Source organism: Tursiops truncatus, chromosome 3 (genome assembly GCF_011762595.2).
Source record: "Tursiops truncatus isolate mTurTru1 chromosome 3, mTurTru1.mat.Y, whole genome shotgun sequence".
In the NCBI taxonomy this organism is placed as follows: Eukaryota; Metazoa; Chordata; class Mammalia; order Artiodactyla; family Delphinidae; genus Tursiops; species Tursiops truncatus.
Window position 1 is genome coordinate 51,967,017 of NC_047036.1, and position 15,951 is coordinate 51,982,967.

Consider the following 15,951-nt stretch of genomic DNA (forward strand, 5'->3'; position numbering starts at 1 on the left):
AGCACCTACTATCATCCTCAAACCTCTTTTTCAATAAGGTTCAAACCAAAGTGCTTATGAAAACTAAATGAAAATTTAGAAATGTCTTGAGTGGCACTGGAAACAGTGTATTTTTCCATTTTTGGAAGATTCTTTTTAAATTGTGTTGTTGTTAAACTTGACTCCGAAGTTCATAAATGTTTATAATTTTCAAAAAAGTATAATTTGTAGTCAATATACCTATGTACCATATTTATTTATTTATTTTTTGCGGTACGCGGGCCTCTCACTGTTGTGGCCTCTCTCTCTGTTGCGGAGCACAGGCTCCGAACGCGCAGGCTCAGCGGCCATGGCTCACGGGCCTAGCCGCTCCGCAGCATGTGGGAATCTTCCCGGACCAGGACATGAACCTGCGTCCCCTGCATCGGCAGGCGGACACTGAACCACTGCACCACCAGGGAAGCCCTGGAGCCAGTTTTAAGAAACTATATTTTTAAAATAGTAAGCAACAAATTTTTACAATTAAGTACAATCAGAGAGAAATAGAAGAAGAAAAAAAAGAGCTCTATTCAATCAATCTGAGCTTCCTAGGAGGAAAAAAAGAAGTATTGATCTCTTTAGTACTAGTCAATGATAACAGGAGCTAAAGAGTGAGCAAATCCAAGTGCCGTCTCACCCACAAGCCTCTCGGGCATCTCAGAGTAAAGAAGGTCGTCTTCTGCCATAGCCATGTCCAGCCTCTGAAATAGGGCTCCCTAAGGATGCCACAAGCTCAGAAAATGAAAGAACCACAGAAACCAAAGAAAACAAAAGGACCACGGAGACATTCCACTATCTCCTTGCATCTTGTCAGATAATTAGAATTCATCTGTTTGATGAATTAATGTATAACTGTATTATCCTTTTTCCAAGTATAAAAAGAGGGAGCAGTTTACTGCCAAATTACCATTTTCATTGCAACTCTAAGAACCTCTTCCCAACAAATTCTAAAAACAGTCTGTGCGGTATTCTCAGCCATGTCCCTGCCAAGTTGAAGTATACCCTGCATGTTTCAGCTCCTCTCCTGAGTTCCTCATTCTGTACTGAAGCTTGAATACAGAATTAGAATAATAAAAGAGGTTCACGTGGCACCAAAATGTAATGAAAAACCACCTGGGCAGACCCCCTGTGGCCCTAAACTCACTAGCCTTAAGATTTTTCAACCTTATAGTCCATATTTCCTGAAAAGGCCAGAAACCAGAGACCATGTAAACAGTCCTAGGGAGCAGAGATCAGAACACTTGGATTTCAGTCTTGGTTTTGCACACTGACCCTGAACCTTTCCCTGTTTAAAGAGCCCCATCAATGGCCAAATTTGATAAAATCTGCTTCAAAATGATGATGCAATTCCTGATGATTCCTCTTCTATATGGTTTCTTCCTAAACATTAAGACTTTTACTTTTAACTTGTATTTCATGTTTTCGCGGAATATCAATTCAGATGTCAGAAATCTAAAAACACCCGGATACTGTAAAGGACTTAAGAAGTCAACTACGATATATCATTAAATATAAAAGAAGGTGAGAGGATGAGAAGAGTTACTAATATGAAAATCTAAAGTACATTAAAAGTTATATTTTAGGTCCCAAATCATCCATGTGGACCAACTATCTTATACCCAGGAAGAAGTTAGTTACTTAAAGCCTGGCCCCTCAAATATTAACAATCCAACATAATACTGCAGTCATACTTAGAAAATGAGATACTAATGAGAAAACAAAGACAGCTTACCTTACAGAAGGAATTTGTGAACATTTCTGTCAAAGGCTGTGAAACTGCTAGATGTGTATCTTCTGCGCTGATTTTAAAAACTGTCTCCAAGCACTGAATTGCAACTTGAAATAAATTTTAATAGTGAAAAAAAATTAGCAACCTAAAAAAAGAAACAACCTTTTTTTCTGGTAGAAATCTGCTCTCTGCAATCTGTGGTAATTCAGCATTTTGATCACAGAACATATGGAAAACTAAATGGTTCATCTGCATAAAGATTTCTGTTTATAGACCAGCTATTGAGGGAAGACAACTTAGTTTCTTATTCCTCACTTAAAGAAAAATGTTACCTAGAATATGATTTCTCAGTATATGTATTACATCATATTCTTTTTAAAGCAGGTCATTAACAACATATTCCCCATTACCAGTATCTTGAATAAAACTTTAAAAACTATCTTTTTTAATGTGAGAAACAGAATTCTCAACCTGATTAAAAATAGTAAGAGAAACAGTCTTTGGCACATAGGAAACACTAAATATTAATCCTGGTGTACTTACTTATGTTAAAATAGTTTGGCTTTTAAAAATTCATTCAGGCATGCAAATTTACCAAGCACCTACTATGTGAAAGGTGCTGTTATAAGGTGGTAGAGATACAACAGTTAACCTAACACAAAAATCACGATCCACGTGATGAAGCTCACCCTTAATAGAAGGAGGCAGACAAACACAGTAAGTAAAGTACACGGCATGTTAAATGTTGACAGGTGCCTCATCTACATTGATGTATGACAAGATAACCAGTATGGCTAGGGTACAGACTGGGTGGAAAGACATGGTGGGCGATTATGCTAGAACAGAGTCTGTCGCTGGATGACAAGGCACCTTAAATAATATTTTTAAAGGACATGGATTTGATGCTATGGGCAAATGGAGAGCCATTAATGATTTTAGTGAAGGAGAACAACATAACTGGATTTGTGTTTAGAACTAAAATACTAGTTAAGTATAGTCTAGTAAGAATGCTGAGAATGAATTAGAGAGGGAAGCTGAGGGAGAAAATGGAAGCAAAAAAGCAGGAACCCATTTATGGGTTCCTACATCAATGACCTAAACAAACAAGGAGCCTAAACTAGGGCAAAAACAGTGAAGAAGGCATATCCTGCCCTTTTTACAAGTCCTCACTGAGGGGAACGGAGGCAGATTCTTATCCTGAGAGTGCTCTCCTTTGAACAAGAATTCTCTTCTGGCTCAACAAGATGGGGATGTAGCCAAAGTGTCCAGTGTACTTCTAGACAGTGTGGAATAGATTCACTTACATTTGTGTATGACTTTTTTTTTTTCATTCAGTTTGTTTCAACCAAAAACAAAAATTAAAAACAGGTCACACATTCTCCCATTCCCCACTCCCTGTCTCTGGCAACCACCAATCTGTTCTCTGTATCTATGAGCTTGGGTTTTTATTATTATTATTATTTATTTTTTAGATTCTACATATAAGAGAGATCATAGGGTATCTGTCTTACTCTGACTTATTATAGATCCAATTACATTTGTGTATGAGTTTTAAAAGACACATTATGGTCCTGAGAAAATTACCTCTGTCATAAAAGAAACACTATTACTGTCACTATCCACAGATCAATTCTCCTTAGAAAAGGGACTGAATAACAAACTGAGTTACCAACTACCAAAAGTCAAAGTGTCTTTTAGAAAGAAAATAATGCACTGTTTACCCAACCCTCATTCTCTCCCTTTCTATCCTTGCTAAGTAGTTGTTCTTTTACTTCAGTTGTACTTTTACTAAACACACTGGGCCATAAGAAAATAGACTCTCATTGCCATGAAGACAATTAATTAAAAATCAATTATTATTAATAATAATACATGTATGTATATGTATAAATTTCTTTTTGATCGGCATCTTTCTTTCCTTACCATATTGGTCATTTACTGTGCCATGTATCTAGCTGGTACATGTTTCTAGTATCATACTTATCACACATACTACATTATATGCACTTAAAACATCGGTCTCCCATATTAGACTGTCTCCTTGACGATAAGGCCTACATTTTACTTATCTTTTGACTTTAACACAGCCTGGCAAATAATAGATGCTCAATAAATTTAATCTACATCTTTGTTTACAGTGGAAGTAACAGTTTAATTTCAGAGGAAATAGAAACAATAAAATCTGCAGAAGAGAGCACTTATTCCCCCCAAAACATTAATTCACAGCCTTGTGAAAGGTGGATAGAACCCAACCGAGGCCTTAACCAGAATCAGAGTATGGAACATCACACTGACAGGGGAAAAGTCCACATAAAAATATGAGAGATTTTTACACTCTAACTTGTTGAGGCAATCCAGTCCAGCTCCTTTACCTCTGCTGCCACTAACCTTAGAACACAGATCTGGCACATTCTAGACACAATCAAGTATTACTAAAGGAGGTGGCTCTTTGGGTTTTTTTTAAACACAATTGTTCGTTTGTTTTAAAATCACTTTACTGAAGTATGATTGACATGTAAGAAGTGGCACATATTTAATGGACACAACTCAGCAAGCTTGGGGATAAGTATACACCCGTGAAACCGTCACCACCATCAAGGCCACAGACATATACATACCCATCACTTCCCAACATTTCCTCTTGTCCCCTTTATTAGGGGGTGTGTGTGTGTGTGTGTGTGTGTGTGTGTGTGTGTGTGTTAAGAACACTTAACGTAAGATCTACCCTCTTACTAGATTTTCAGTATACAATCCAGTTAGCTATAGGCACTGTGCTGAACAGTAGGTCTCTAGAACTTATTTATTTTGCATAACTGAAACTCTGTACCCTTTGACCATTACCTCCCCATTTCCTCTTACCCCAGCCCCTGCCAACCACCATTCTGCTCTGTGCTTCTATGCGTTTGACTATTTTAGATTCCACATTAAGTAAACACAATTGTTTTGATACATAAACTTGCTGCCAAAATGCTGCCAACACTAACACATATTTAGAGAGATAAGTGGTTTAGTGAAAAAACCCACCGCAGCCTTGGAACTCAGGACTCTCACTATCATTATTAATCTAGAAAAAAAATCGAATAACCTGGGTGCAATAATTTATCTTACTTTTACCTCAAGATTTTCATTTATGAAACAGGGATTATTATATGTGATCCTCCTTTCAGAAGGTTATACTCAGGAATAAATCATAAAAATCTAAAGAAATTCTATATACAATTTTGCTCCACTTTAACACCAAACAATAATAGTCCGGTACTGATAAGGAGAGGGACAAGCGAAGAATTCTCAATAATACCATATCCCATCTATATAGCACTTTATACTAAAGCTTCCATATGCTATATTACCTGCCATCACTAATTCTTGACAAATCTAATTGTCCTGACAAATCTATTAGATAGAGGGGGCAGAGATCTCCACCTAACAGACTTAGAAATTAAGATACAGACCAAATGAGTGAGATGCCCAGGATCACTTGATTCAATTCATCAATTCAATTGAACAAATATTTTTTGAGCACCTATCATGTGTCAGGCACTTTTCTAGGAGCTTTGTATATAACAGTGAATAAAACAGAAAAGATTCCTGACTGCTTGGGGCTGCCATTGCAGTGGGGGATGGAGAGGCAGACTGTAAACAATATACTATACAAAGTAGAACAGGGTGAAGAGGATGGGAGCGTGGGGAGCAGAGCAGGGACACAGGCTGCAGATTTAATGGCATGCTCAGGGAAGGCCTCATTCAGAAAAGAGGACTTGAAGGAGATGGGGATATTACCGTTATCTGGGGGAAGAACATTCCAGGCAGAGAAAACAACTGGAGCAAAAGCCTTTAGGAAAGAGCATTTGGTGCATTTCATTTGGTGCATTCAGAGTGAGGAAGCTAATTTGACTAAAGTCAAATGAGAAAGAGGAGGAGTCTGTGAACAACACATCACAGAAGTCCAAATTATATAGATCCTTTAAACAATGACTGAGTAACATGAAGAGTCACTGCAAGATTTTGAGTGGAAAAATGATGGAATCTGACACAGTTTGTTTTAAAGGATCACTGGTTGCTGCATTTAGAAAAGTCAATGAAGCAGCAATTATAGAAGCAGAGAGACCAGTTAGAGGCCATCACAGTAAAATAAATACTTAGTTCTATCCAGGGGTAATATCAGTGGAAGTGGGAAAAAGTCAAGATATCCTTTGAAGTCACAGCCAACAAGATTTATTGAACAGTTAGATGCAGAGTCTAAGAGAAAGACAAGAGTCCAGAATGATAACAAAACTTTTGGCCAGAGCAACTGAAAAGATGGAGTTGTCATCAACTGAGTTGGGGAAGTTGTGGAATAGAACAGATTTTGGGTGGGAGGATCAGGAGTTCAGTCTTGGAAATGTTCAACTTGAGGTGCCTGTTAGACATATAAGTGGAGATAGCTAGTAGGCAGTTAGATATAGAAGCCTGGAGTTCAGAAGAAAGGTCTGACCTGAGAGTATACATTTGAGATATCAGCATATACATTTGAGAGATATCAGCATATAAAAAAGAACATTTAAGGCCAAGAAGCTTAACTGTATCATCAAAAAAGTGAATGCAGATAATGAAGAGAAGAAGATCAAGTACTGGACCCTGGATATTCCAGGTGAGGGAAAACAAGAGGAACAAGCAAAGGAAACAGAGAAAGAGCAAACAATGAGATTAGAAGAAAACCAAGAGAGCATGAGGTATCCTGGAAGCCAAGTGAATAAATAAATAAATAAATAAATAAAGTATATGGGTGGAGCTTTATCAGAGGCAGCTAATAAATCAGATGAAGACTGAAAACTGACCATTGAACTACCTAAGACAGAAATTGCTGATGACCTTGATGAGAACAGTATGAGTGGAGAGATGGAGGCAAAGGCCTATCTGGAGTGCTTAAGAAAGAGTAGGAGATGGGACTTCCCTTGGTGGTCCAGTGGTTAAGAATCTGCCTTCCAATGCAGGGGATGCGGGCTCGATCCCTGGTTGGGGAACTAAGATCCCACATGCCACAGGGCAACTAAGCCTACGCACCGCAACTACTGAGCCCATGCGCCACGAGCTCTGGAGCCCACATGCCACAACTAGAGAAAAGCCTGCCAGCCACAACGAAGAGCCCACACGCCACAACAAAAGATCCCACATGCTGCAACTAAGACACGACGCAGCCAAAAAATAAATAAATAAATAAATATTAGGAAGGAAGGAAGGACAGGAGAGGAATTGCAGAAAGCAAGTACAGACAATTCTTTCAAAGAGCTTTCCAGCAAGAGACAAAAAAAGCAGGCAATATTTCAGTGGGGGGAGGGGTAGGTAGTAGTATGGCAAGAGTAATTAATTGTTGTTTTTGAATTTTTAAGAAGGGAGAAAGTTTATATTCTGATGGAAATGATCTAGAAGAGATTGAAAATTTGCTCATGTAAGACAAGGAGGGTAAAATAACTAGAGTGAGAGCCTGGAGTAGGTGAGACAGGATAGAATCCAGTCTGCGAGTAGAGGGGTTTCAGTTAGAAAGGACAATGGATAGTTCATCTATGGTATCTTAGCCTGGGCTTCTATGACAGAATACCATAGACTGGGTGGCTGATAGTTCTGGAGACTGGGAAGTGCAAGATCAAGGTGCCAGCAGACTCAACATCTGGTAAGGACCTGCTTTCTGGTTCACAGACAGCACCTTCTTGTTGTGTCCTCACATGGTAGAAAGAGTGAGGGAGCTCTCTGGGGTCTCTTTCATAAGGGCACTAATCCCAGTCATGAGGACCCCACCTCTTAATACCATCACACTGGGCATCAGGTTTCAACATACGAATTTTGGGAGGACACAAATATTTAATCCATAGTATATGGTAATAGTTAGACAGGCAGACAGGCAGAGTATGTGAGTACAGATGCTGGTAGGTGGGTAGATGGGGCAGAGAGAGTCTGTGGAAGTTGTTTTCTTATTACTTCAATTTTCTTGATGGAGTAAGAACCAAGGTCATTAACAAAAAGTGAGTAAGGGGGAGGAGGTTTGGGGTTTTGAGAAGGCATGAGAAAGTGTTAAAGTGCTCATCTAGAGAGCAAAAATATGAATGAACTTGGAACAGAGGGCAGCATTAAAGGTCCACTTGAGGCTCACGATCATGAACTCAAAGTGGGACTAGTCAGTAAAGCTGGGTGTTTCATTCCATCTATACAAAGTCACATGGATATGGGCATAGAGTAGGTAGAGAGCTGGATTCAAACAAGGCTGGGTTTTACAAGAAAGGGAGCCATATACACCAGAATGATTATAATGATCAACAATGGAATTTAAGCTGGGTAAGAATAGGGGTGTGAAAAGGTAAGGGATCAATAGCTTGGAGGTATTGGTAGGTCAAAGAATTGTTGGGGTAGGGATTCTATAGGGAGTGAGCTGGAAAGACAGGCAGCAGAAGTGAAATGTTTAAGATAGAGATTAGGGAGGATAACAATAACAAGGTCTAGGGAAGAGTTTCTCAACCTCAGCAACTACTGACATTTTGGACTAGACGATTCTTTACTGTTCAGGACTGTCCTGAGCATTTGTAGTATCTTTAGCAGCATCCACGGCCTCTACCAACTAGATGTCAATAATACCAGCCCCCCAGTCGTAACAACCAAAATACCTCCAGATAATACAAAATCGCCCCAAATTGAGAACCACTGGTCTAGGGTATGACCAAGCAAGTGAAAGTGATTGAGATCACTGGAGTACAGAAGGTCAAGAAACCAAGTGGGAGAGAACTGGAAGAATCAGGTATGAATGTATTACAACTGCCAAGAATTAAGATAGGAGTACTGCCAGAGAGACAGTGCGCAGGAGCCACGATAGTCAAAACATGAAGCAGATGTCAGCAGATGACAATAATTAGGAGTGAGTGACATAACCTGATGACAAGGCTCAAAGCTGATAATACATCAGCTTCACTGTAGTGGTAAAGCTGGTATGAGAACTTAGGCTCCTCTCCTAGGGCTTTTTTATTTTATTTATTATTTATTTATTTACTTTTGGCTGCGTTGGATCTTCACTGCTGCACGCAGGCTTTCTCTAGTTGCAACGAGCAGGGGCTAGTCTTCCTTGCGGTGCACAGGCTTCTCGTTGCAGTAGCTTCTCTTGTTGCGGAGTACGGGCACTAGGGCATGCGGGCTTCAGTAGTTGTGGCACATGGGCTCAGTAGTTGTGGCACGCAGGCTCTAGAGCGCAGGCTCAGTAGTTGTGGCACACAGGCTTAGCTGCTCCTCGGCATGTGGGATCTTCCTGGACCAGGGCTCGAACCTGTGTCCCCTGCACTGGTAGGCGGATTCTTAACCACTGCGCCACCAGGGAAGTCCTCCTAGGGCTTTTTTAAATGTCTAGAAGGTGGGCAGACATTTCCACATGATTTCATGTTCAATTAAATTAGACTCAGAGAGTCAAAAATAGGGGCTGGTCAAAAACAATTGGCACCACTTCTGAATGCCATATATAACACACAACTGAAGGCACATAGTTTTGGCCAAATACCATCCTAAAAATAGGACACAACATCTTGGTTTTTAAAAAACTCTCAATTTTCTTTCTGGCCCTTAAAAGTATTATACTGCCTTTGATGAGGAAAAAAACATCTTTTATTAAATGATTCCATTTATCTGTTTGCTACAGAGCACCATAAACAACATTTTCCTTAGATAACCAGTCGCCTTTATCTTCACATAGTCTAACCGCCTTTATCTTCACATAGTCTAACCATCGAGGAGGACAAAAAGACCCTAATGGACTGATTGCAATCTCCAACTGTGTGTCACCAGCTCCTCTCACTGACACCTGGAAAGATAATCTCACCAGATTGCAAGCAGATTTAGAGCAAATGCCCAATTTTCATCCCAAATTCCTAAAAGCATATTCACAAGGGAAGTACTTGTTGAAATTAATAGATGTGTCCCCTTTAGACAAGAAACAGCTCGAGATGGGCAATTCAAATTGTACTTTTATTAAATTCTCTCAAATGTACTGTCTCATTGCAATAATTAAATCTTTAGGCCACAAGGAAGCTGGGCTCATTGAACCTCCACAAGCCCAGCTGCAGAATTCTATCTTGTTATGGCTATACAGAATTTAAATTTTCTAATGCATAAACATGAAGCAGAAAAGATGGTGTCAAGGAAACATGCAATGCTATCATCCAAGTCCTGCTCAACTTTACAGATTACTGAATCTAATATTTAAAGCTAACATAGATAAGGGTAAAATCCTCTTATTTCAAGTCCTCCAAGAGGAAGTTATCAGAGCTTAATAGTGATATAATTATTAGACTTGCATAGTGCTTTTATGATGACCAAGGTGTTTTCATATATTGACTCTAAACTGGATGCTTTCCTATTAGGAAAAGACAACAAGATCTTCAAAGTAAGAACCAGGATTTAAATCTCAGCTTTGTCACATATTAGCTGTGTTATATTACTTTATCTGCTTTCATTTACTTATCTGTTGAATGTGGATAATAACTAACTTAACAGTTACTGTGGAGAAAAATTTCCCTACAATATGAATAGCATAGTTCTGACACATAATAGTTGTTCAATAAATAAACAATAGTTGGGCTTCCCTGGTGGCGCAGTGGTTAAGAATCCACCTGCCAATGCAGGGGAAACGGGTTCGAACCCTGGTCTGGGAAGATCCCACATGTGACGGAGCAACTAAGCCCGTGCGCCACAACTGCTGAGCCTGTGCTCTGGAGCCCGCAAGCCACGACTACTGAGCCCACGAGCCAAAACTACTGAAGCCTGCCTGCCCTAGTGCCCGTGCTCCACAACAAAAGAAGCCACCGCAATGAGAAGCCAGCGCACTGCAACGAAGAGTAGCCCCCACTCGCCAAAGGCCCACGTGCAGCAACCAAGACCCAATGCAGCCAAAAATAAATAAAATAAAATAATTTTTTAAATAAATAAAAAACAATAGTCCTCTTGTTGTTAATTGTAAAACACAAAACAAGCCTCAGAGAATGAAAACACCATAACCTTATTGTAAGGTCTCTCTCCTTGAAAAATCTACAAAATATTCTGATTTTGATACAACAAAAATAGCTTATAGCTATTTTAGTCTTTATTTATAATTATAACACAAATGAACATAGAGAACAGGTACCTACCTTCCAAACTCTCTTGCTCATCTGAAGTATAAGCATCCATCTGACTTTGTTCCCGTAAGAAACGAATAACTGCATAAACTAGGTGCTTGATGGATGACATTTTTAAAGTTTAAACACTTTTCCTTGATAAGAAAAAGGAAAACACTGAAATAAGTAATTTTAAAGAATCAGTGAAGATTATAAATCACAAGGGTCATAAATTACATTAAAAGTAAAAAGTCTGTATTATCTTCACTTCTTTCTTTTTAAAGAGTCAAGAGAGCACAAAGTATAGATATGCTAATGTATGACATTTTCATTTACACCCAGTAATATTAGGTTATGTTAAAACTTACAAAAGTAAAATCTTTCTCAAAACATGTACAACATAGCTTAAATTCTCACTGAATAGTTCACTGTATCTTAACAGTTTATATGGTACAGATCCAGAAAAGGACAGGGGTATAGATGCAGATATAGAAGTCCCCAAAAGGCTTTAGTACTAAGTTGAGGGAGATTTCATACTGCTGACTCAGAAGCTGATCCACGCTGAGTATTTTCCTCTGTTTCATGAGATTTTTTTCAAATGTATGCACAATTTACACTCCACCTACTTTTGTAGGTGGAGACAGTTATGTGATGAGAAAATATATTAGGGAAAGGTTGTTCAGCCATTGGGTGTCATTTTTAATAAAAATGGCATTTCTATTTAATCAAGACATGTCAGAAAATCATTGCCTAAGTCGATGGATACTACAAACCGACCAATGCTCTCTGCAGTAGCTGTGCTCTCGTGGACAAACTGGAAGCTCTGGGTCATGTTCATTCACATGGAATACTATCGCATCCAAACAGTGGCGCAGGGCCATCATGCATTAATGGCTTATTTCCAATAAATCGAATCATCCATCTGCTCCCCAGGTTCCCTAATTCAAAGCCAGGGTGTGGTACCCACCACTAGGACGTTTATTATTTGCGTGCTTATTTTAAAAGCGAGCCCAGCCAATAGGCCATGGGGTTGCAAGTACTAAATAAGGCCCCAGGGCAGAAGGGTGAAAAAAGACTGGTGGGGGGGGGAGGGGAGCGGGGGTGCGAGGGGAAATGGAGAAGGGCAACCTCCTCCGGGTTTCTCCCCCTTCCTCTCCCCAGAGCACATCGACCTCCATCTCCCTCCCTTCGGTATCCAGGCCTCGCCTTGGCCCTGACGGGGTTTGCTGCGGGTGCGCGGTGCAGGCCCGGTCTGGGGCGGCGGGAGACGGACCCCTCCCATACAGAAGCCCCTTACCAGGGAAGAGGACGCGAGACGGTGGCAGCGGGCCCGAGGGCGTCGGTAAGTCGGTCCGCCGCCCCGCTGATTCTCCGGGCTTGAGCCTGGCTTCGAAGCGCAGCACTGCGAGCGGTGGCCCAAACTTCCCCAGCTCCCAGACCGCCGCCGCCCCTTAGCCCACCCAGCTGTGCGCTTCAACCCAGCTGAGGAGCCTCGCCAGAACCGCCCCCGGGGCGGTGCAAGACGCACAGGGCGGGACGCGGAGCGGGCGCGGGGCGGGGCGGGGCCGGGCGCAGGCCGGGGCGGGGCCGGGGCGGGGCTGAAGTGGGCGCCGGCTTGGGGCTGACGCACGTGGGAGGGTTCAGGAGGAGCTTGCCGCCGCCGCCGCTCTTGTCTCTTCTGCTAGGCCGCCGTGCGGCTTCCCGGCGTTCCGAATCCCTCACCCCTAAACCGGAGGACAGCGCTCCCTCAGCCGCCGTCGCCTTTCGGCGTTCCCATGATAGCCCAGTGCTTTTCGGCTGTGCGAAGCCTCCACAGGTACCTCCCGTGCGCGTGTTAACCTTGACCTTGGGCAGAGCGGGGTCTTCCGCCCCGTCACTGCCAGGCGCCTCCGCCCAGCCTTTCCAAACAGCACCCCTCCGACGCTCCTGGAACCCTCCCTTCCCACAGTCCGCATGGTCTACCCCGAGGGACACCTGGCGCGGGAACTTGGGGCCACCTTTTCTTCATCCGCTCCCTTGAGAGGGCGTCCATTCCCCTTTGTTTGGGACTGCCTCAGCTGCAAGCAGTGAGACTGGTCCCAGGCCCAGCCCAAAACGAATGCAGAAAGATGGTCGGGATAAGAAAATCATTTGACTTTCGTCCCCATCCAGAACTGCAGACCTGTCGTTAACAGTGCCGGCAGCTGTAGACTCGAATAACAATTCTCATTTACCCCTCATGCACGTCGTTAACATACACATCGTTTAACACTCGCACAAGATGCAGCCGCTATGGTTTTGCTGCTTATTTCCGTCCATGCTTTCTAATTTCCTTTTTATTTACTTCCCATAAAAGATTCGGCCTCTGGCCGGGGCTAATTGACTTGGCCCCAAATGGAGGAAATGATTGCTTGGACACGGTTTGGTGCAGCCCCAGCTGCTGTTTTGGACTGCTTCCTTAGCGCCCTCGCCACACCCCTGTGCCATAGACCAGTAGCAACATGGTGAGAGAATTAAATTCTTTGCACGGATGCGCTGGATGGAATGGTTTTCAGAAACAATGCCACTACCACCCGCATTCCCAAATCTAGCTTTGAACTGAAAATCTGAATGAAGAACCAACAGAAAAAGGGAAATATGTGTTTCTTGCTAGATCCTTATAAAACCTTTAGAACCTAGCAATCAGCCTGTAAGCTTTTTAACAGTTTTCTGTTGTACGTTGCCACTCATCTGTGTGGAGCTTTAGGCTACTCAGTCCTTACCGTTTTGGCGCATCTGGGGACAGTAGTGATCATAAAGAGTTAGTGTGATGATTTTGACCATATTTCAGACTGTCCTTTTAGTGTTCAGGCTGCAAGTGGTATAGCTCTCAAATGAAGCTATACCAACAAATGAAGAAATATATACCTTCCTATAACGCAGGTGTGAGAAGAGAGAATAAATTTCATATTTGACAGTAGTTCTCAAACTTTTTAGTCTCAGGACCTCTTTACCACTCAAAAATTACTGAGGACCTAAGAGCTTCTGTTTATGTGGGTTATATCTTTCCTTATTTACCATATTAGAAATGAAACCAGGGAGATTTTTTAAGTATTTATTAGTTTATTTTTAAAACAGTAATAAATTCATTACATGCATAAATAACATTTTGAACAAAAAATAACTATTTTACAAAACATCTCCAAAACAGTCAGTGAGAAGATGGTATTGTGGATTTTTTTCCTTTGGGTTTTTATTTTTAATTGTGGTAAAATATACATAAAATTTACCGTTTTAATCATTTTAAGTGCACAATTCAGTGGCATTAAGTACATTCACATTGTTATGTAATCATTACCACTATCCATCTCCAGAACTTTTTCATCATCCCAAACTGAAACTCCTCATTATCCCCTCTTCCAGTACCTGGTAACCACTATTCTTTCTGTCTCTTTGAATTCGACTATTTTAGGTACTTGATACTAGGGGAATCTTACAATATCTGTTCTTCTGAGACTGGCTTATTTCACTTAGCATAATGTCTTTAAGCTTCATCCGTGTTGTAGCATGTGTCGGAATTTCCTTCTTTTTTAAGGCTGAGTCGTATTCTGTTGTATGGATATACCACATTTTATTTGTCCACTCATTCATCCATGGACTTTGGGTTGTTTCCACCTTTTGGCTACTTTGAGTAATGCTGCTATGATCATTGGCATGCACATTTCTGTTTAAGTCTCTAATTTCAATTCTCTGGGATAGGTACCTAGAAGGGGGATTACTAGATCACAGGATAATTCTTTGTTTAATTTTTGAGGAACCACCTTACTGTTTTCCACAGCAGTTGTATTGGCAGCTATTGGCAAAGAACAAGAGTTCCAGTTTTTCCACATCTTCATCAACACTTGTTTTATTTATTTTATTTTTAAATAAGAACCATCCTAGGAGTGGCATTGTTTTGCGTTTTTGCAAAACAAATATATGACTTAATAGAAGGTAGCTGGATTCTTACATCTGCTAACACGTTTATTCTGTTGCACTGGTTCGTTTTGGTTTAAGAAGATGAAGAAAATCCCACCTGTCATATGTAGTTGGAAAAGAAAAGTATTTTAATTTTAATAGACGTTTTAGATAATCATGGGTGTTCTTTGATATCACATCAAAGTTTGACAAGGTGTAGTTTTTATAAGAATGGTTGCAATGTGAAATATGAAACTATCAACGTACTTTTTCTTACTGTTAACGTTAAAATCCATAGGTCTGTTTTACACTTGTAATGAGTCTCTTACCTATGCATGATTTTGTAATATCAAACACTATTCATTTGGAAAATAGTGGCTCACTGTGTTATACATAGCTTCCTAATGTTGACATATTTTACATTATCAAATAATCATAGTCCTTAATATCATCATCCCATCATAAAAGTCTTCAAATACTAGAAAGCTGGCAAGCTCATGGTGGCAGATACACTTTTTCAAAATTCTAATTTTCATTTGAAAGCTGAAATTTTATCATCGGTAACAAATACTATCAGTTGTTTTCCTTGAAGTGACAGCCTTACTATGTTACATTTTTGAGAGGATTTCTGCAAAACACTTAAGTCTGAGTAACCATGGTTTGTCTGTCAGTCATTTTTTCAAGTATAAATGGTGTTCCATGAGAAAAGCAGCTATTTCAGTTCACAATTCAGTCAATTGCACAAGTGCTTTTAATTTGCACAACCAAATTCTCTGGACAACCATTGTATTCAGCCGGTGCACTTTATGCCTACTTTGCCACACATATATTTAATGATTGAGATTTAATAAAATTAACAATTTTTACTGTCTCATCAAGGACATTCTAAAGTGGAATTTATATTATTTTTAGCATGAGGGAGTGACAGTGAAGAATATAATGACTACTAGGACAGTTTGGTGTCATTGCCTTGATTTGTTCTAAGGTGCCAACAGTTTTATCTACCATTGCTTTTCACCATCAGTGCAGACGTCAACCAAGTGAAAAAGGTAAATAACGTCTTAGTATTTTTATGAAATACTTTCAACCTCACATACTCCTTGAAATGGTCTCAAGAACCACTCCCCATAGGATTGCAGACCACATTTTGAGAACCACTGGTATGTGTTATGCATATTCTTTGTT

The 15,951-nt window shown here is 40.5% G+C and overlaps 2 protein-coding genes across 7 annotated transcripts in view; one reads left to right on the forward strand and one right to left on the reverse strand.

Moving 5' to 3' along the window:
• The window catches only part of SGTB (small glutamine rich tetratricopeptide repeat co-chaperone beta), a 49,135-nt gene extending 36,733 nt beyond the window's left edge, over positions 1-12,402 (reverse strand). Inside the window, exons 1-3 of one of the 4 annotated variants that reach the window (XM_073802160.1) lie at positions 12,149-12,402; positions 10,885-11,006; positions 1,751-1,854 (exon numbers count right to left, since the gene is read on the reverse strand). In XM_073802160.1, coding sequence (XP_073658261.1) covers positions 1,751-1,854; positions 10,885-10,984 — 204 coding nt within the window. In that variant the 5' untranslated portion in view covers positions 10,985-11,006; positions 12,149-12,402. Of the gene's footprint in view, positions 1-1,750; positions 1,855-10,884; positions 11,007-12,148 lie in introns of those variants that run through there. The other 3 variants (XM_019929969.3, XM_019929968.3, XM_033852906.2) reach the window with 3 other exon arrangements.
• A 90-nt stretch (positions 12,403-12,492) lies between these two features.
• The window catches only part of NLN (neurolysin), a 99,980-nt gene continuing 96,521 nt past the window's right edge, over positions 12,493-15,951 (forward strand). The window contains exon 1 of one of the 3 annotated variants that reach the window (XM_033852909.2): positions 12,493-12,667. In XM_033852909.2, coding sequence (XP_033708800.1) covers positions 12,627-12,667 — 41 coding nt within the window. In that variant the 5' untranslated portion in view covers positions 12,493-12,626. The remainder of the gene's footprint in view (positions 12,668-15,951) is intronic. The other 2 variants (XM_019929955.3, XM_019929959.3) reach the window with 2 other exon arrangements.